Raw genomic sequence first — 20,000 nt, 5'->3', positions numbered from 1 at the left:
TAATATTGTGCAGTACAATAAACAGATCTTTTAGTAAATGAAAAGGTTTACGAGGGTGATTTAAGCCATAGTTTTCCGGTTTTGGCTCAGTGAACTCTCTTATATTCTCTTTCAGTACGCTGAAACAGTTACAGCTTATTACAAGCTGAAAATGAAGAAGGTGGAGCTAGAAATATCAATGTTAAAAGACAAGAAAGATAAGGTACAAACCAGAAATTGTAAAATGTCTTCTTTTATGTGCATCATGGATCACTGGAGTGCTCATTTATGTCACGCCAGACATTATAATGTGTTTTGTTGCCAATTTTAGTGTTAAATGGGTGGATCTTAAATTATTATGAAGAATTTTTTCGTTGCACTAAAGCTCACTAAAAATCATCTCGAGTTGATTCATTAAGACACAATAATTATTATTGATGAAAATGAGAGCTATCTTTTTAATTAGGGGAATTTTTCACGGTGACTTTCACTTGTAATAAATGTTTGTCAAGTTTACATCATACACTTTGTGTATTTTCCTTTTGCAGGGTCGAATCAGCTCTTCCGTGGAAGAGTAGGTAGACCACTAATATCATTCTTTGTAGCGGAGCTCCACGCGCGCGCGTGGGCGGAGCACCATTGCTAAGTAAATCTACCCATCCCAGAAAATTTGGTAATCACGTGACCGTACACCGACCACCGACCGACCGTCCGTCCGCACCACAGGAAAACCAATGTTTACTCTCACATTTTAGCTAGTTTGGGAGCCCAACAGAAAACTAATTTCACATCAATGTTGTGATCAATTGACAGCTGTCAAAACAGGGCATCCGCTGACCAGTATCACCTGACCGTAGCGCGGGCACAAGTGTCGACCCATCGAGGTCGAGTTTTTTTTGAAGTTATCCGCTGACAAATTACCAGTTTGGAATGATCGCAGGCTCAAGTTTATTTTTTCCAAGGATTCATATCAAATATGTTGTGTTTATGTCACTATGGCCCCGCACTATTAGAATTTTGATTTCAAACTGACTTCGGAAATGAAAATTCAGCCAGTTTTTTTAAAAGTACAGGCAGGGAAGACCTTATCTAACCATGGTCACGCGTTGGTCACGCTCTACGTCCAATTTTTATACTCTGATTGGTCAAAATTTGACAGGTGAGTTCATGCGAAAAAATTATGCAGCATCTTGAAAATTGTTTACTTTGACAGCTGAAGCTGAAGAGTTTTGTGTCAACGTGTGATGTTTTTAACTGTCTTTTTCTTCTGGATGTACAAAATGAAATACAGCTGCTATCAAGAGTCTTCTGTTATTCATGGCTGGTTTGTTTACTGGGTTTTTGGTTGAGGAACGCGTCGCTTGTCAAAATTTGGTAATTCGATTTCGGATGGCATCGTTTTCGTTTTTCACATTTCTTAATGCGTTTGAGGGGTTAAAAGTCTCAAGCAACTGTGGCCTTCCTTGATAGCTTTCAGGAACTGAATCTCGAATGGTAAGCCTGAGTAACTATTGTATTTGATGTTTGTTTTGTTATATCTAATTTCATGAAGTCTTGCACATTCACGCTGACAGCTTATGCGGCAAGTTTATGCACGTTTGTAGCCGTAGTTTGAGTCAATGATCTGACCTAGTATCAGGTTTGAACGGTTTGATATAAGCTTACAGAACTTTAAAAAGCCTTCAGATATATTTGCTCACCACAGATAGAAAGAAAACGTTCTGAAGAATATTTAGTTATAAATTTGGCTGTAGAAAGAAAACTTTGAGCGATTTTCTTGCTTCGAGGAGTTCACCTTGGAAAACAGTAAACACCCGCGCCGGGAAGCCGGCTTATAAAGCTTCACGCCGAGACTCAGGATTTTTAGAGACACTTTAATACTTGTCTTCATGAATGAAAATTGTTATCTCTGTAAATGTTTCTTTTTTTGATTGTTAGTAGTCTCTCTTGCAATTTTAATCACTAGTCTGTGCCGTTTGTTTTCATCGTTCATGAACATCGCTTGCAGAAGTACTCAAAAATGTTGCGCGTATCAAACGCTTTATAAGATTACACATCGTTATAACTGAAACCATTAAATAACAAAACAAAAAAAAAATTCGCTATTATGTTGAAGCTTAACTCTCTTAAAGTTCACTCAAACACTCGACCACACTGACAGCTCGCACTATAGAAACGAGAACCGGCTGGCCATATGGGTGATTTTGGAAATTTTTGAACAGTTTCGCTTTACAATTGATCGTCCTGAATATTGACTGAGTGCAATTTGTCTTGAAAAATTGTGAAATACTGCATTCTGTCCGAGGTCTGTATGATAAATGGTACTGTTTCACCTCAAATGTGATGTATAAAAATTATAAAAGGTTGGTTTAAACACCCCCAGATTTGTTGGCAAGAATTTGTAAAGTAAACCTGTCGAATGCAAAAAAATTCCGCGTGATTTGTTTTCCAAGAATTTGTTTTCGAGGCCTAATCTACTGTGATCTTGAATGTGATCGAAGATGTTTGCTATTTTTTGGGTGTACATATAAGGTTATCAATTCGATGTAAGATGTTTCACTCTAAAATAACTTAGCCTTTCCCTCAAAAGTGATTTGTGGATTAAAAGTTTATTTTTTGATTTAAATTATAAATTTATTAATTGAAGCTTCGCTTTTAGCCCTGGCTAAATCTATATATTAAAAACTGTAAATAAAACTGGAACATACTTATTAATGTTGAATTAAGATGGAATCCATCGGAAAATTGAGTAATTTTAATTTTCAGTGGACAAAAATATTGCACCAGAATAATATAAAGAGTATTGCATTCTTTAGTTATCTGTAATAACACAAAAGAAAATTTATTAAGGGAGCCCTATAAAATAAATGTGAAATTTCACAAAATGACATCTTGCACATGAAATTTTCAGAATTTTAATTGTGTTTTCACAATTCTTGTGAAATTTGACATTTATTTTCTCGGACTCTCATAATAAATTTTCCTTGGTGTTATTACAGATGACTACATCTTTAGCCCTTGAAAAATGTAAAAATGAGTGCATTATTCTTTAAATTATTCTGGTACAAGGTTCTTGTCCACTGAAAATTAAAATTACTCAATTTCCCGGTGGATTCCGTGTTAATAATTAACAATATACATATGTATGTATTTTATTTTTGATATTGTGCAAGGGAGGTAGCCAAAATCAATATAGAGCAGTTTCAATGACCATGTTTGAGAGTCTTCATGCCCTAAAACAATGATGTATACTTTTGTAAATTCATTTTAAGACATATTAGAGACCTTAAGATACCCCGAAATCAGTGTACGGGTAACGGGTAGCGCCATGTTTTTTTATTATTTTGTGGTGACGTCATCGACCTTACCCGGTAGAACTAGCCGTTTTTCCGGGGTAGACACCAGTTTACCCGTAGAAGATTTACAAGTAGCTGCAAGTCCTACGTGATGGAGAAACGAGTAAGTTTTTAACACTTTTTAAGAACAAATGTAAATTGTATGACTCCTTGGCAATGTTATTGCAAGTCTGTTCAAATATTTTTGCCAAATTTGAATTTTAGCTGCAAAGAAAGCGCTTCAAAATGTATTGATTTTGGATTTCAAATGCGCAGGTTGAACTCTGAAACGATATCAATTTGTGGCCGGTATTTGGGGGGATTTCTGAGAATTGCTCGAATGTTTGAGTTTCGCAAAAGAAATAGCATTGAAAAATTTAGCATGGGAGTCACTGTTGAAGTTGACAATCAAAGGAATTGTTTGGTGATGTGCCTCGATCAAATGGCAGGGTTTGCGATAACAAGCTTTTGGTCGAGGAACTTCCCGCCAAGTTTCTTAAAAACTTTCTATGATATTTCAATAGGCTTATGTATGAATAAATTATTTGTTGCAGCTTGTTGTTAAGATATGAAGTGTAGAATTTGAGGGAGATTTTGTATGTATTGCGACATGCATGTACAAAGTTAATTTTGCGTGCTTGTTCTTCGGGTATCTTAATCGAAATAGTCACGTACAAGAACACTTTACGTGTACGGGTACACTACCCGTACCCGTACACCAATATTGGGGTATCTTAAGGTCTCTATCATGAAGGTCCAAGATCCTTTACCACATGTACAATAAAAGTTATTACAGAAAGTGAGTTAACATCTCTACTGGTTTCACTACTTTGGCCTCCAGACTGCTTATAACATTGGCAATTGTTTTGTTTAGCATGAAACATTCAATCATTGATCAACGAGGTTATTTGTTATAATTACCATAAACCTAATGTGTTCAGGTTTTGTTTACTGGGCAAATATGGCCGAATAGCAATTTATTTGCATAAGAAAGGAAAGTCAAATTTTGTCCTACAATAATATTTTGACTTGTTTAATTTAGAAAATAACTTTAACTGAACACATTATTTATAAGTTCACTCCTGACTGATGATCCAACTGCATTATTGTCAGGGGTGAGTTCACATGGGTAGTCAGCGTTGACTGGCATTGCTGTATTGTCAACAATACACATATTGTGCAAAACTGCAGTTGCTGTTATGATGGTACAACAGTTACTTGGTTTGAACTGTAGGGATCCACCAGAAACATCTAGACATCTAAACCTTGTCTTCCATAAGCCAAGGGCCCTCTCAATGGTGTTTCTTGTTTTGGTATGGGCCTTCTGGTATTTGGCCTGACCCGCTGTGGAGACATCATCTGGGCGAAATGGGGTCATCAGGTATGGCTGAATGCCATAACCCTTTGTCTCCTAAGAGCCGCCCATTTCTACCCCCTTCATTTTCCACGTGCACTTGCAAGGTACTTGAGTGAAAAACTACTGAATCGTGAACAGAACCGTGCAATTTGCTCATTAACATTTGTGCATTGCACACCGCCATAACATTAATAGCATGAAAGCCCTTGTAGCAGACATACAGGTGTTCCTCATTGTCTGGACCCTTAATTGCAATTAATGAGCCATCAATTGCCCCAATCACCCTTGGAAAACCAGCTATGCTGTAGAAATCAGCCATAGCTTTCTGAAAGAAATAAAAAATAGGACACTAGGTTCAAACCCCATGTACATCTTTCTGGGTAACTGCTTTAAATTAACCTACAAGGTTTACTGGAATCATTAGCATTGTACAACAATGGAATGGAAAATTCGAGAAAATATCCATACTCTACCATGGGTGGACAGCAGAGTAGAGGATTCAAACATGGTAAGGACTGGGAGAAATTCCTTTATTGCTGATTAGTTCTATTTTCATAAGCGAAAATGATGCCACCCTTTGTAGGCTATGGAAATTTTCTGAAATTACCCCTATTAAAATGTCACCAATGGACTCTTACATTTATCTCCACTGTTGATGTGGGGAATGTTATCCATTCTGGAGCAATATTGGCCAGACAGCGTGACACACACAGATATCAACGACCGACTGACGCTTGCCTTCGAGATTCCCATGGTGTCACCAATAACCTTTAAGAAACTTCCGGTGCCATAGTATCGCAGTGCTGCCAAAACCTAAAAGCCATTATGTCAGGTTAAAATGGTTTGCCAATTTGTTCAAGATTCTAATAGAAGTTATAGCAGAAGAAATGTATTTTCCAACTGCAGATATGAACCACTTTGACATACAATAAATAGTAAACTGAGCCATGGAAAAGCTTGTAATAATTAAAGAAGTCTGAAAAAAGTTAAAATCATGCAGACCCCCGAAGAAACAGCGCGGCCAAGCTGTTGTGTTTTCGGCAAAGTATGCTATCTTTTCAGCTTTTCTTTTTTATGTGTATATTAAAATTTGTCTTCAAAACTGACAAAAAGCGAAGTTCTTTGATCTTTAAATGCAAGTGAGCGCCATTTTTCTTCTTGTATACCATATCCCTAGCTACAGATCGAGCAGTTTGAATCGTAAGTCATTGTTGGTTTCTATAAATTTGACGGCCTTGGAGATCTTTAATTCTGATTCAAATTGTTATCTGTTTAAACACATATGGTTGGAAATATCCCATGAAAATGACCGTCTTCTTTTCTATTGTTTTCAAAGATGATTTCTTACTTAGATTCATTTTCCTTGACCTGTTTTAAACATGACTCGATCTGCTCCTCGATATGGATCGCGTGCTTAATTAAGCATATAAATAAATCCCGAAAGACCGCAGAGGGCAACCAAAGAAAAGAGTGTTATGGCCAGGTTAAGAAATTAACTCTGAATAGAGCAAGCAAAAAGGCGAACTAGCACACCGTGTTGCTTTAATTCTGTAAGTGCTTACCTGCGTCTCCACGGAAAGCGGACAGCTTCACAATGTATTTCTCTGCAGTTCTCCATGGAACTTCTCCACAAGCCAATTTATCTCGCCGAGGATAACCTGAACCTCTCTATGACTTCGCATTCATCCATGTTAAACAAAACTGTTCGAACTTGGTAAGTCCGAGGTTGGCGAACTGGGAAAAATAGTCCGCCTGCAGCAGCCACTTTGTTTTTGTTTGCAAAAATGTTGCCTCCCAGTAACTTTATGGGAGCTTCAGGCTCCTGTAAGTTTACAGGAAAGTTACCGGGAAAATTATCGGGAGCGACGAAACTGGAAGATTCGAGAAACACCCGATAAGTTTACGGGAAATTACCGGGCGACTTACCAGGCCCGATAAGTTACCAGGACTTTCGAGAAACGGGCCCCATGTCTCTTAAAATGAGCCTTTAAGCTTTCTAGTTGTGATTTGCCTATGCTATACACAAAGAAAAATGTTTTCTTACATACTTCAACACAGCAGAAAAAGTAACTCATCCGATGGCGTTTTTTCGGATTGGAGACTTGAATTGTCAACACTGACAGCAGAGGTCATTATCTCTGTGATCGATAGCACGTAATTCATAACATCGTGTTGGCAATGAGTTTCACAGAGTCACGATATGTACCCCATAACTAGACTTGTTGCATGAAAATGGAGTAATTTAAACGCAAGACATGGACATCGCCAGACATATGGATTCCCAGAAACAAAAAGACTACGGATGTAAATGCACTACCGTTTTATGAAGATTTAGTTTATTAATGTAATAACTCAGTTGTGATCCGCTGGAGCAGTTTCCGAAAATGGTTGTTGATGGCACAAATAATTGCCTCGATGCTGAACATACAATATGCTATTCCAAGAACTTCACATTTTTGGAGACTATGAAAATTTGTGACGGGTACTTTGCTGCCAAACACAACTCCGCTGGTTGCCAGTTTTGCATAGAAACAAAGTATGTCGTTTGCTGACTACTTTCTTCCTGATATACATAACAATGTCTTTAGCTTATATACATAAAGTTTATATTGTTAAGATTATTTGTCATATAATTTGTGACGCATAGCTTGCCGCCGAACATTTCTCCGCTAGTTGCGAGTTTTGCATTGAAACGAAGTCTGTCATTTGCTGACTACTATCTTCCCGATATAAATAAAATACGCTTTACATGGGTTCATTTCAGGTCAAAGTTTAACTGAACGAACAATACACCTGTTGGTTTCATATGACACAATTCACGTGTTTGGAGTGTCTGTGAATTCGCTTAAACTCAATCTTCACTAAAACAAAAAACTCTAGCTTATCGAACTTGAATGCTCCGCCTCTCTGCTTAGTCCTCATATTCAGGGAAAGATTAATTTATCAGTAACAATGATTTCGTTGTTGACAAAAGTTTGTGAGTTAAGCTGGCAAACAAGTTATTCGATTCAGCATGATAAATGTCTAGCACCAGCAACGTCTGATTTGGGATTCTATACCGTAGTTTTCGTTTTCGATCTCACAGTTATTTGGTCGCCGTTTCAGCTCCCTGTTAAAAATTACAACTCCTCTTCTGTCAGTCAGTGGTTCACGTCGCGCTGATTAAGATACAAGATTAAATACACCATAGTCAATATTGTTCACGGGAAATCCATCGACTATAATTTATGCCACAAATTTCAAGTTCAATGATTCTTGCGCTATGCGATTCTCGTCGCCCAGGAAACGAGACGTGACTGGTAACTTACTTTTAAGTGGTACTGTATTGTTGTCTTCAAAAATCCACAGTTTGACTTCACAGCAGCCCCTAGAATAGTATGTGCAGGAGAAGAAGGTGTTGACGCAGGAGGGCTAGGTAGAGAATATGGCATAGTGTTGCATACTGCAATATTCTCAGCAAAAGCCAACCTTTTCGAAGGGCCAGAAGACAGGAAACTGCCATTATATTCAATCGATGGCATTAACTCCAGGTTGCTTCAACTTGCTGGTAAAATGGTGTCATATCTAATCATACATTTAGATATAGGCATTCCCTGTCTTAGTCCATCAGCCTACAACTACATTGCACCAGAATCTGTTACCCCTGAGTGCTGTCGAGTTGATGACATTGTTGATAGGACCTTATTTCAAAGGTAATTAGTTTCACTATAAAGCAGTAAAAATATTTCACCTCTAAGGTGACCCCTAAAGGTCTTAACCATTTTCCAACGTGTTCACTTTGATCATTCAGCACTACCACTCTTTATCAGTTACTGTTATAGTAATGGTATGACACAAATGCTCAATCATCAGTGAGCAAGTGATAATTTTTGTGCCATAAGTGGTTACCATAGCAAAAGTATAACCCCTTAAAAATACCCTTAATGTTAGGTTGGGGTAACCATGCGTTTTTGGAGATAGTCGAGCTTTAATCTGGAACAAAAATGCTGATTCAGCATTGCTTCAAAAAACAATATGTATATTTCATTGCAGATTTCCTGAGAATTCGCCTTTTTGCCATGCACAAAACTAACACTTAATATATAAACAGTAACACAACAGGGACTTTTCATATCATTTTAATCTAAAATCATGACAATGGCATATAAGGAAGTGAACCTTTTTCCCTCCACACCAAAATAATATCAATGATGGAGTCTGAAAGATGGTCACTTCCAATTTGACTGAACCTTGAACTTTTGTGTGCTTGTTTTCATAAATCACAGGTGACTGCCGCTGCAGGCAATGAAGACCTAAAAGAGGTTGCCAACCATTAACTTCTTGGGAATGCACTTATAACTGCAGGATGGCTAAAGCCTGTCACAATACTCAACAGAAATCATGCAATGCAGACACTTATTGTGCATGATGTGCTAAAAAAAATGGCAAGAGCCACTGGATGAATTCCGTAAAGGACTAGAGACAGTGGGAATTCTTGGTGCTTACTTCCTGAATACTTGGCAAGCGGCTTTGACAAGTCAGGAAGAACATGAATGCCTGGAGTTCCAAGAAGGAGACAATGCTAAGGAGGTGAATTAAATCCTTGTTAAAGCCATTCAGAATTTGGACAATGGTTTGTGTGGAAATGTTATATACCAATGATGATGATGTGTGTCTACATGTATCTAACTTAAGTTGAGACCCAAAATACATGCCTGTTTTCTTATTAGATTAAGGGGGCTTTCATCAAGGCAGCACGGATACACATGTGCAATGCACAATGATGGGGAGGAAGCAAATTTAACTTGGAACACTTGTTTCTTGCTTACAATAAGTGAATTTGTAGATAATAGTATGCAACATTCATAAATAGTTATTGATCTGGCAATTCTGATGTCTGTAAATCAAGAATCCCGCCCATTGTCATCACAATAAGTCATTTCAGGGACAGTTGCTACAAAAAGTGAAAAATATTTTTCAGAAGGCCTATTGTGAATTGCTTTTCTCTCTCTTTTTTCAACTATCAGGAATAATGAATTACTGTCCCAATAAATGTCAGCTTGATCTCAGTGGGCTACTGTGACTCTTCTCGTCTATTTATTTTTTATGTTTCCTCTTCCAGAACAACAAAGTGCTGGACTGGAAAAGTTTTTTCGCTATGATAATGACATCCATTTCTTGAAAAGACTAATGGTCTGTCGCAGACTTCTAAAAATGTTTCCTGGAAAACCTCTAAACTTCCATGCAAAGTTGGTACCTTTAACACCATGCTACAAGTTTCTGCAAAAAATGCTTGGTTGCTGTTGTTAGAAAATTCAACTTCAACTTTCCTACTAAGGCCAAGTGGAGGAACTTTGTCCAGGGATGTCTCAGTAATTACAAGTTGTTGCACCCTTTTAATGGTGGTACATGTTTGGATGTTTTATTAAACTCATTTCATTCATATGATTTGTCCCTGTTTTTTTTTTAATCTTTAACTGCTCGTTGCTGTTTCTTGAAGAAACGTTAGTACCTCCAGGTAGATGTCAACACCATATTCATCAATAGCGACTTTAAGATCCACTACGGCGAGGCTCTGGTACGGCAAAAGTGTGAAAGATTACTTCCGGTGACGTCACTTGTTGTGATCCAAGTAAGCTTTCCCGCTGTAGGACGGCTGTGTGGTACGGCAAACACGCCGAGTTGAGGGAGTATTCACTACGTGAGTAAACTACATTGCATTTTTATAGAATCTTTACTCGTTAAAATGCAAAGATGGCATAAAAACGTTCATGTTACAATGTTTTAATAGTTTTTTGGGTTTATTACGTTTTTTTTAGCAAGTAACTTGTTCTAAGTGAAGCCGAAAGATGGACAAGTCGGACAAGCTCACATCCCAAGCATCGTAAGTTCGAAGTTGTTTTTATTTTTGCTCACTTCTAGTCTCTAAAACACTGAAGTTTAGCGAAATTTCATGCAGCTTAATGTAGAACGAGTAACATCTGGAATATCAATGGTTTGGAAGTAACTGATCATGAAGATAATGTTTTCGATTTCAATTTGCTTATTTTCTGTCGATTAGCTGAGTGAAATCACTTGACTTGGTTGTTGAGTTTGCCCTTTTTGGGAACTTTGATTTGATGACAAGCAGTATCTTTCTCGTGAAATTTATCTCCTAATAATGACAAAAACTTTTTTAGAGCGCATTAACATTCATAAAACATCTTTTTGAGGGCTTAAATAAGACAAGCAAATTTTACACTTGTACATCTACGCCTTCTAATGGAACGTGTTGAAATTATGCTTCTGTTACAAATCCACTCTTAAGCAAATCTAGGCCGGCCAGTATATACTTGTAATGGAATGTCTTGAAGTCGTGAGAGTAGTTTTTCTCCGGATCTGAAAACAATAATAGTCGTAAAACTAAACCAAAAATTTTATGCATATTTAATGACAATGTATCAGGCTGAATTTCGAGCCCAGCAGTTTCCATTTGATCTGTTAACTCAGAAGAGACATCCCACTTCTGCATGTAAGCAGAGTAAAACTTTATGCTTATTTTTTACCCAAAATCTTTAGTAAAAAAGGAAACCCTCACTTTATAAAAAGTGGTACCAGTGCCCAGTTATATGATGATATCCTTTATTTTTCCAGAAATTCCAGTGTCAAAGGTTGCTGTTTTTGCTTCTCACAGGAATGGTTGTTTTCTATTCTTTTTATCGTTATTAGGAAGTCAATGCAATGGACAAGGGAGCATGATATTCTTCTTTGCCGAGAAGTTCTTGCCCTAGAGGTTTATAAACACAAAAAGGGAACAAACAAAGCAGGGCGTCTGTGGGATGAAATTGCCAAGAATCTTAGAGGGTGCCAAACCGTGAGATTTAAATCTAATTTATCTCAGCGAGCAGTCAGGGAGAGATTTAACCTGATCCAAGGCAGATTCAAAGAAAGTGAAAAAACAGAATTAGCTGCATCTGGAATTTCTGTACCAGAACAAGATGAGCTTGATGTACTTCTTGAGGACATAGCAGAAAGAGAAAGAGATGCTATTGCAGAAGCTAGTGAAAAGAAAGGTCAAGAGAAGGCTACAGCAGAAGATATCAGAAACCAAGCTTTGGAGAGGATGGGGCAAACAAAGAAACGAAAATCTGAAGACAGCCAAGAGCCAAAGGAAAGGAAATCCAGGAGAAGCAGTAATGAGGCTCTCCAGTTTATGCAGGAGAAGGCTGAATCAGACAAGGCATTCCGAGAAGAAGAGCTAAAGATAAGGAAGAAAGAAGAAGAAACCAAATCTGCTCAATTCCAAGCAATGTTCACCCAGCAGCAATCCTTCTTGCAAGCAATGACCCAACAGCAGGCTCAACAGCAGCAACAGAATCAACACATGCAGATGTTAATGGCACAGCAAAGTCAGGCAATGATGTCTGTTTTGCAAAAACTCTTGTCAAAAGAGTGACTCAAAAGAGAGACAGATCAGTTTCTTTCCATTTGAGTTTTACAGCAAGAAGTGTTAGATTAAAAGGGATGTAAAATCATTCCAAGTGTTGTAGCAAAGTTGTGTTTTGGAGTCAGCTACTGTATTTTAAAGGTAATTCATTTTGGATTTGCATGGAAGGTCATCAGAGTGTGCCTTTATTTTATATTTGTTTTTAAAAAAGGTTAAAACAACCAATGTTACTCAAAAAAAAAATTCCACCCATAAGACATAAAACATATATAACAAATATGGCTCTTGTTTTCATAACTAACCTCGAATTCAAGCAAAAGCTACTTTTGTGTTTTTGCATGAATTCAAGGCCAGAAAGGTGAAAACAAAGGCTTTTCTCATTGGCTATCACATTTTCCAAGTTCATATCTTTATTTGCAAAAGGCTGGTCTTTTACTGACAGTCTCAAAAGCAATACAATTTTTACAGGAGTCATATGTGATACCAACTCTACAGTATTTTTTATAAGACTGAATCATTACATGACAATTTCTAAATGCAAGTGTGATATGCCTTTACAGATTCTAGTGTTGTAAAAATAATCAAAATCTTGAGGTATACGTAGTATGTTGAGGTTTGTCACCCTTGAGATCTGATGCTGTGACCCCAACATGTTTCCAAAAGTTCTCATTAAATCCAGCTAAACTTCTCAGAATGTCTAAGTGCTCTTGGTTTCATTGCTGTGTTGCTAATTTACACCATAAAACCATAATGCTTGAATTATTAAAGATAATTTTCAAAACAGTCAGCCTAAACTGTAGCACTTATGCAAAATAAGTTTCAAGGTTGGGAGGATTACACTGGAAAAAATCTGAGGTTGTGTTTCCCTATAGACATGTTAGCCCATTTCTAAGGATAGCACTGACGATGTACATTTTCCCCACACTACTCAGTCCCAACTTTAAGTTCTTTTTAAAGTCCAGAAACTTGAAGTAATTGATTATGTCTCCGAAGAGCCACTCCACACTTGTTCTCACTGAGCTCATAGCAGTATTGTAAGCTTCCATCTGTGGGGTTAAAACCCCATTTCTAAATGGACATTGAAGGTGTACACGGATGGGGTAAGCAGGATCCCCGTAAATACAAAGTGGTTGTCCAGCCAGGCTGAAGGCATACTGGCGGAGATCATCCAAAAGGTGAGACTCAGCAAGTATACCTGCATCATGCTTTCTTCCTTCTGCAACAAAATTCATGGACAGGAGGAGTGTTAAAGTTCAGTCAGATAAGTGAAAAAGTCATAACATTTTGTTAAAAGAACGTTGAAGCATCAAGGGTCTCACAGGGATATTTCATTCATTTTTCTTGTAACTATAACAATTCAGGAAAAATGAAACTATTTATTTGTTCATTGATATATTTATTACAACATAGTCAGCTTGGCTATGAGGTAATGAAAGTGAAGTGTTTTAATTTGTAAGAGTTTCTTTTTTTTAATTTCTCATAAAAAGGAGTTGTGTGTTTCCAAGAAGCTTCATTTCAAGCGATTTCTCAAGATCAAAAGAAAAAAAAATACACTTAAACAGTTGTCTCCTCACCCTATAAACCCCAGATTCCATTTTCTAAAAAAAAAACAACTTATCAACAGGGCCATACATATTTGCAATCATTCCATCTGGGGTAACAACAGACTGAAACTTGATTCCATGGATACGTTTGTGTCCATTGTAAAGCAACCTCTGGTTGACAGTGCCGGGCCTACAAATAGGGCGAACTGTCCCATCAACAAAAGCAAAACAGTTATTAAGTGGGGCTCCTTTTCGGTGAACAACTTCGGCAAATCTCTCAAGATTGGCTTGGCTTAGTTGCTGATGATTCCACTGCAGAATGCGATGGCTGTGAGCTTGATAGATATAATCCAAAACTTGATTTGTAATCATACACAATACAGGAACCGGCCTAGCGAACAAGTGGACCATATCGCTGTATCGGCAAGGGTAGCACAACCGCTTCAAAAGCATACATAGTCCTTCAGTTCCTTCACAAATTGTTCCTTGGTGACAAATTATAACATCAAGAATCCGCAAAGCTTGAGAAAGCCTTGGGATATCAGTTTTCCTGAACCGAAATTCGGCCACACATTCATCTTCGGTAAGGTTTTGGAGGTCGAAATGTGGATACAAGTCACACGGCAAGTCCAGGTTTTGTGGGCTGTAAAGGTCGTATAGTAAGAGAAATTCGGCGTCATTGAGGACTTTCATGTCGTAGTAGAGCACTATAAGCTCTCTCAATTCTTTCCAAGAAACCATTTCTTCTAAATAAACATACCACAACCAAAAAACTTGGAGCCAAGTCTGATTTGTTTACATGGAGTTTGACTTTGCCGTACTACACAAAACTTAATCAATTCGAGTTTTGGCGGGAGACGCCGTAGTCGGCCCAGTCTCTTTCGGTTGCACCCGCCGTACCAGAGCTTCGCCGTAGTGGATCTTAAAGTCCCTAATGTTGCGTAGAGGGTTAAATAAGTTTGTGAGTGATTAGTACTGAGCTGGTTCCGGTGGGTTTCTTGTGTTGGGAACTTCAACTGGAGTTTCATCATCTAAGCTAACATCTGGTGCAGGGCCATCCCAGTCAACACTACAGTGGTCACCGTGAAAAACATGTAAACAACACATTTCAGGATGGCTGTATGCCACACACATGTTGTGAACCAATGTACTGCGACATACTTCTTCTTACTAAAAAAATTGCAATTAATGTGTTATTATTTCTTCATAATCCTGGAAGAAAATGGTTCATGAAGACTACTCATGTAGATTTATTCTCCAAGTTACTTTACATGTAAGAGCTGTTATTGTGACTGCACTTTGGAAACAAGCTGAAAAGTTGTACTTCTCCACTTGTCTCGACCACAAATTGGATAACATGAGAAACAAGTCTGAAAATCACTTTAACTTTGCATGAACATTCAAAACTACACCTCACTACCACCCTTCCCTTTTTAACGCACACCTGACTCCAGAAATCATCAATTGCCCGATTTGAAGCTGAGACAGCACCAGAGATCCACAGTTGAAGAGGACTCTTTCCCCTCTATGTAGAGATTGGAGCCCTGTTATGCCCTTGGGCAAACAATTGCATTGTTTTGGTTAATTCTTAGAACATACACACAGTGAAGGGTAAATAAATGAAGCTCATTTGATGCACACAGCGTTCCATTGCATAGAAAAGGTTGTAGTATACATAAAGACATCCACAAAAAAGGTCTCTCCAAAGAGGTTCTATTCTTTGGTTATGTACGCTTCGCCCAGCAATATGGCTCCCTCTATCAGGTCTCTGTAACGGGTGACTCAGCATATAACCAAATAACGTGCAACATTCTCACCACCCTTATCAGACCGTACTCTTGAAGGTAGACAGAAACTTCCAACTGCTTAGAGAAAGCAATTGAGTACAGTACTTGCCAGGTTACTTGCGCTGCATTGTAAAAAACAATCATTCTCAAGAAGCCATCAATTTCACCATGTATTACTAATCGCCATCTGAGAATTAAAAACAGTCAAAACCTTTAAGTATTCTGGTCTCTGATGACTCCTCCACCCCACCCCCGATACCCTTGTCATTGTGTCTGGTGTTAGGAATTGGATAAGTATCTAAGCCACCAAATGGCGGAAAAATGTGCAGGTAAGTTTTTGCGACTGCAAAATTGTTAGATATCGTTAGTTTTGTTAGTGTTCATACCTTGTGTACAGTTATCACCGTACACAAGGTATGAACTGCTTTACACCAAAAGTTCAACGCCCTCCAGCATGAATCATGGATTAGTAAAAATATAAAATACGATAGGATGCAGCAAACGCTGATTTGATATACTGGCATGTAACGAGGTTTCATACATTTACCTTATTAGCTTATGATTCCTGTTGATATGCCACAAAGCAAGAGAGCCACTAACTTGATATCTTCTCTGGCAAACAGTTCGCAGCTCAAGGACTCTTAGGAGGACTCCCTCGGGATTGACTCTTCTCATACACTCCCTAATGCGATTTTGCAGAATTCTATGACCTGAATTGAGCAAGAGGCCTGTTATCCTCTTGCAGCCACAGTTGGGAAATTCTCTCATTAATCATTCAACGAGGCCATCCAAAGTTTCATCAGTAATATTTGAATATCTTTGCCTCACAAATGTTTCAAACTCACGAATTCTTCGTTCAACAGTGCTTTCACTGACACCAAGCAGAGAGGCAATCTCTACGGATTAAAAACCAAAAATCTAATAAAAACTCGAGCTGTTCCTTTGCAACGATAAAGCGTGGTCTTCCTTGCTCGCCAGTAGTTGCAACCTCTGCTTGAAATGCGACGTTCTCACTACAACTACCGTTCTCATTTTGTCTTAGCTGTTCTTTCGCTTCTTGAATAAGGGCTAGTACTGCCTCCCCAGAAGGGATATTGTCACAATAACGTACAACAGCATTGTATAACCAGTTAAGGCGGAATTGTATTACATCATTCTGACCAGTACTCCGTTGAAGGAAACCTATGATATCAGTTACATGTCTGCTTAATTCTACAGAAATCGACTCATCCACCATGTTTGACAGAACAGTGCACGAACACTGGTAATAACTAGAATAAATTATATATAGTGCAGGAAATGTTTCTCACCCCGGGACTCCTCGTGAGTTTCTTATCCCAAGGCTTCCAGTCTACTTGCCGAACGTAATTCAAGAAGCCGCATTCCAAACATAATTCAGAGGAGCCGAACAAAGTTCAACTAAACTCAAGAAAACTGCCAGCCTAGTTATAAGTGAAATATTCCCAACACAATTCTAAGAGAGTCGAACATAGTTTATGACATTTTTTATTGAAGATAAAAGAGCCAAACATAATTCCATGCAATGCTGGAACATAATTCTGCAGTTCGGCCTAATGAAATATCAAACACCATAACATGATTTGTTTTCTAATTGTGACCCTAATAACCCTTCATACTGTAAACGGCATGATTAGCTATTGAGACTTTCTGGCAGTAAACCGGATGTGTCCTGACCAAGAGTGCAAAGCATGTGACAAAAGTCGGCACATAATGTTGAATGTTCAATTTCTGATTTTCTCTTCAAGTAATGATTTCGAAACAAAGGAAACAATGCATTGTCAGTAGAGCATGAAAAAGCCTTAATTTGACGTGTGTATCTTTATCAAAATTTGCATAAAAGCCCAATCTGACACAAAGAACTAAGTACCTACTGAAAATAGCAAAGGGGGAATAGAAGTATCCACTAAAACGAAATCTGGGAAATATATGTAAACTCTTAAGTAAATTATTATTATTAATGATTATTATTCTACGTCATGGAGGAGCGTGCCCCCAGAGGCGGTGTGTCACTTTCATGCTCTAGTAATTGTAAACAGACAACAGGGCAGTAAAAGAGCAATGTCTTAACACGTATTCTAACAGATCCATTGACTCTTGTAAAAAGTAATTAACATGAACTAGCTACTTTCATGGTTCACTTTGGTTTTAACTGAAAATCCCTTGGATTAAACTCATGATCACTTGGAAAGAGCATGATCAAAGTTGCGGAAACAACAAAAGAAGAATAAAAGAAAGTATCAGAACACTGTTAAGCAAGGAACCGTAAACAGCGAAGCAACGGGTACCAGGGGAATGTCTTTTCTGATTCATGGTATTTCAGTATTGACTAAAGAGGCACCAGTTCGCTTACAAGAGTACTGACGCAGTTTAAACAAGAGAACTCTAACTGACAATGGGTCGGCATCTACTTGAAGCCATATACTGTATAGAAAACGGTTCAAAAACCAAAGAAGGCTGAAAGCATTGAAATCGCAAATTTTGCTCTGGTTGTATGATTGATAGGATTAAGTTTATTTTTATTTTTTCTCACTATCTAATATTCTCATGAACGCTTTCAGTTCCAGTTCTTCATGTTTCTGTAAAAGTGGCCCTAGTACACAGATATTAAACAAACTTCTGCGTGGGAAGGAAGTATGAAGTATTTATTTGTCAGTTAATGTTTCTGGTGATAGTGAGGAAAACATGAAAATGAACAATATAACAGGAAGATTCAGCTTGTTTCCTTTCTTTCTTTCTGTTTTCCTTATTTACATAAATCTACCATCGACAAATTTGTTGTATTTTCTCTGCTGAAAAAATCATGACCAAAATCGGACTTGTTATTACAACATAACAAACAAAATGAAAAGTTCTAAAGGGATCTTACTATCGTTGGTAGAATTCAACTAGTCAAAACATTTTTTATCCCCACTTTCTTATACCATACTAGCTTAATTTGTATGGACAAGGAATATGTAAATGAAGTAAACAAAATTATATTTGACATTATTTGGAAAGGTAAAGACAGAATGAAACATTGTGTGCTCGTTGGGGACATTGAAGATGGAGGATTGAAAGCTCCACACTTGGATTCTGTAAAAAGCTCGCGAGTGAAGACCGTAGTAGCTAAAAAATTCTTCTTCTTCATTCCCTAAAACCAGTAGGTGGCAAATTTATCCTCGGCTCCAACTTTGATGTAAAAAAACTGCCTATCAAGATTCCAGGCTTTTACGAGGAATGTTTAACCCTTAAAGCCCCACAGGAGACTAAGGAAACATGACCCCTTATTCCCGGAAGCTAATTAAATCTGCAGTAGCTACTGACTCATTTTCTACCCTTCCTCAAAAAGTTTGTTATATCTAGAAAACAACAAGGTAAAATGCAAAACACTTGAGAGAAAAAATGTTCAACAAGGAATGATCTTTAATTCTAGCCTACAATTACTGCAAACAATGAATCATGGAACTAATTTGAGGAAGATAAACATCTGCAAAATGTATAAAATAGCCATGATCGCTATTTATTTACAACGGTTTGAGAATGAGAAGGGGAAAAATTCTCTAATTTTTTTATAACATGACCAATAGCAGTTGAAATTAACAAGAAAGAACCTTTATACAATAAAATAAATGTCACTAATGTCTTGGGTCCAGAATATTCAAATATATACTACAATGCACAATGTTTAACTCGCAGTTTGAATTTCGCGCCCTTGTGACGCATTAGCTCAGACAGCACCTATGTGGTTGGGAAAGCATTTCAAACAAATTCGTTTGTCGCAGCGCTTGCAGCCCATTGAACAAAATTTAGTGACTTTATGCTTTAGACAGCATTGACAGCGTCCCCTTGTGAATGGATAAGGCCAGTGGCCTCCTTCTACTGGACCAGAAGTGACTGTTCTTATACGGCTGCTGAAATCACCGAGGAGGTCGTGAGTAAGTTCAGTGCGAAATTCTAACTGTCCTCTCGTCCAGTGGTTCAGTGCTTTTTTCTCTAAAATGAATGCATTAACAATGCTTACATCCACACAGACCCAGAAGCTTCTTTAAGTATGGAAACATTTCAGTGCCTGACAGTGTTTCCATTTGAATTACTTTGCCCCAGTAATGATCAGTACGAGTACTTACAGCCTCATTTGTCTTGAACCAGTCTTCTGGACTCTACTGGCATCGTTACAGTTTCCATTCATCAACCACTAATGAGACTTAATCACCCTTGAACACTTGAGGTAAGCTCAATTTCAAATTTTATGAAAAATCAGGAGAATCCTCACAGCTGCTGTAATTGTAGTTGCTTACTGCTACTCTCACACACCATGCAGCCTCTGCAACAGTCACTTGATCGTGGTGACTTCTACTGTTCAGTATACATGCCCCAGGTCTCTCTGGAATTGAAAAATGACTTGCTATAGCTTTATGTATGTCCTTTTCCATCTGCATGCGACATAACTTGCTGCAAGCCAAAATTATCACATTTAAAGGAAGAAGCACACAATGTGCATGTCACTGTGTATGGTGTTGGATCTTCTTCCAATGTCTGTCCAATAAGATGTCCTTTACGATCTGTTTTTCCTAACCAGGTTTTTTGAAACTG

General features: G+C 37.9%; 2 protein-coding genes across 2 annotated transcripts; one reads left to right on the top strand and one right to left on the bottom strand.

Annotated features, from left to right (window-relative positions):
• Positions 1–11,147: 11,147 nt before the first annotated feature.
• On the top strand, positions 11,148–12,085 carry LOC140931667 (uncharacterized). The gene has a single exon (XM_073381450.1). The coding sequence runs from the start codon at positions 11,366–11,368 to the stop codon at positions 12,083–12,085; it is 720 nt and encodes a 239-aa protein (XP_073237551.1). The 5' UTR covers positions 11,148–11,365.
• Positions 12,086–12,777: 692 nt separating this feature from the next.
• LOC140930619 (uncharacterized) lies at positions 12,778–14,556 on the bottom strand. Its single transcript, XM_073380345.1, has 2 exons — positions 13,688–14,556; positions 12,778–13,285 (listed from the first exon to the last, which is right to left on the bottom strand). The coding sequence occupies exons 1-2, from the start codon at positions 14,359–14,361 to the stop codon at positions 12,943–12,945; spliced, it is 1,017 nt and encodes a 338-aa protein (XP_073236446.1). The 5' UTR covers positions 14,362–14,556; the 3' UTR covers positions 12,778–12,942.
• Between the last annotated feature and the right edge of the window lie 5,444 nt (positions 14,557–20,000).

This window comes from Porites lutea, chromosome 3, assembly GCF_958299795.1.
Source record: "Porites lutea chromosome 3, jaPorLute2.1, whole genome shotgun sequence".
In the NCBI taxonomy this organism is placed as follows: Eukaryota; Metazoa; Cnidaria; class Anthozoa; order Scleractinia; family Poritidae; genus Porites; species Porites lutea.
Note: the sequence above shows the minus strand (reverse complement) of the source record. Positions and strands in the feature narration are given on the sequence as shown.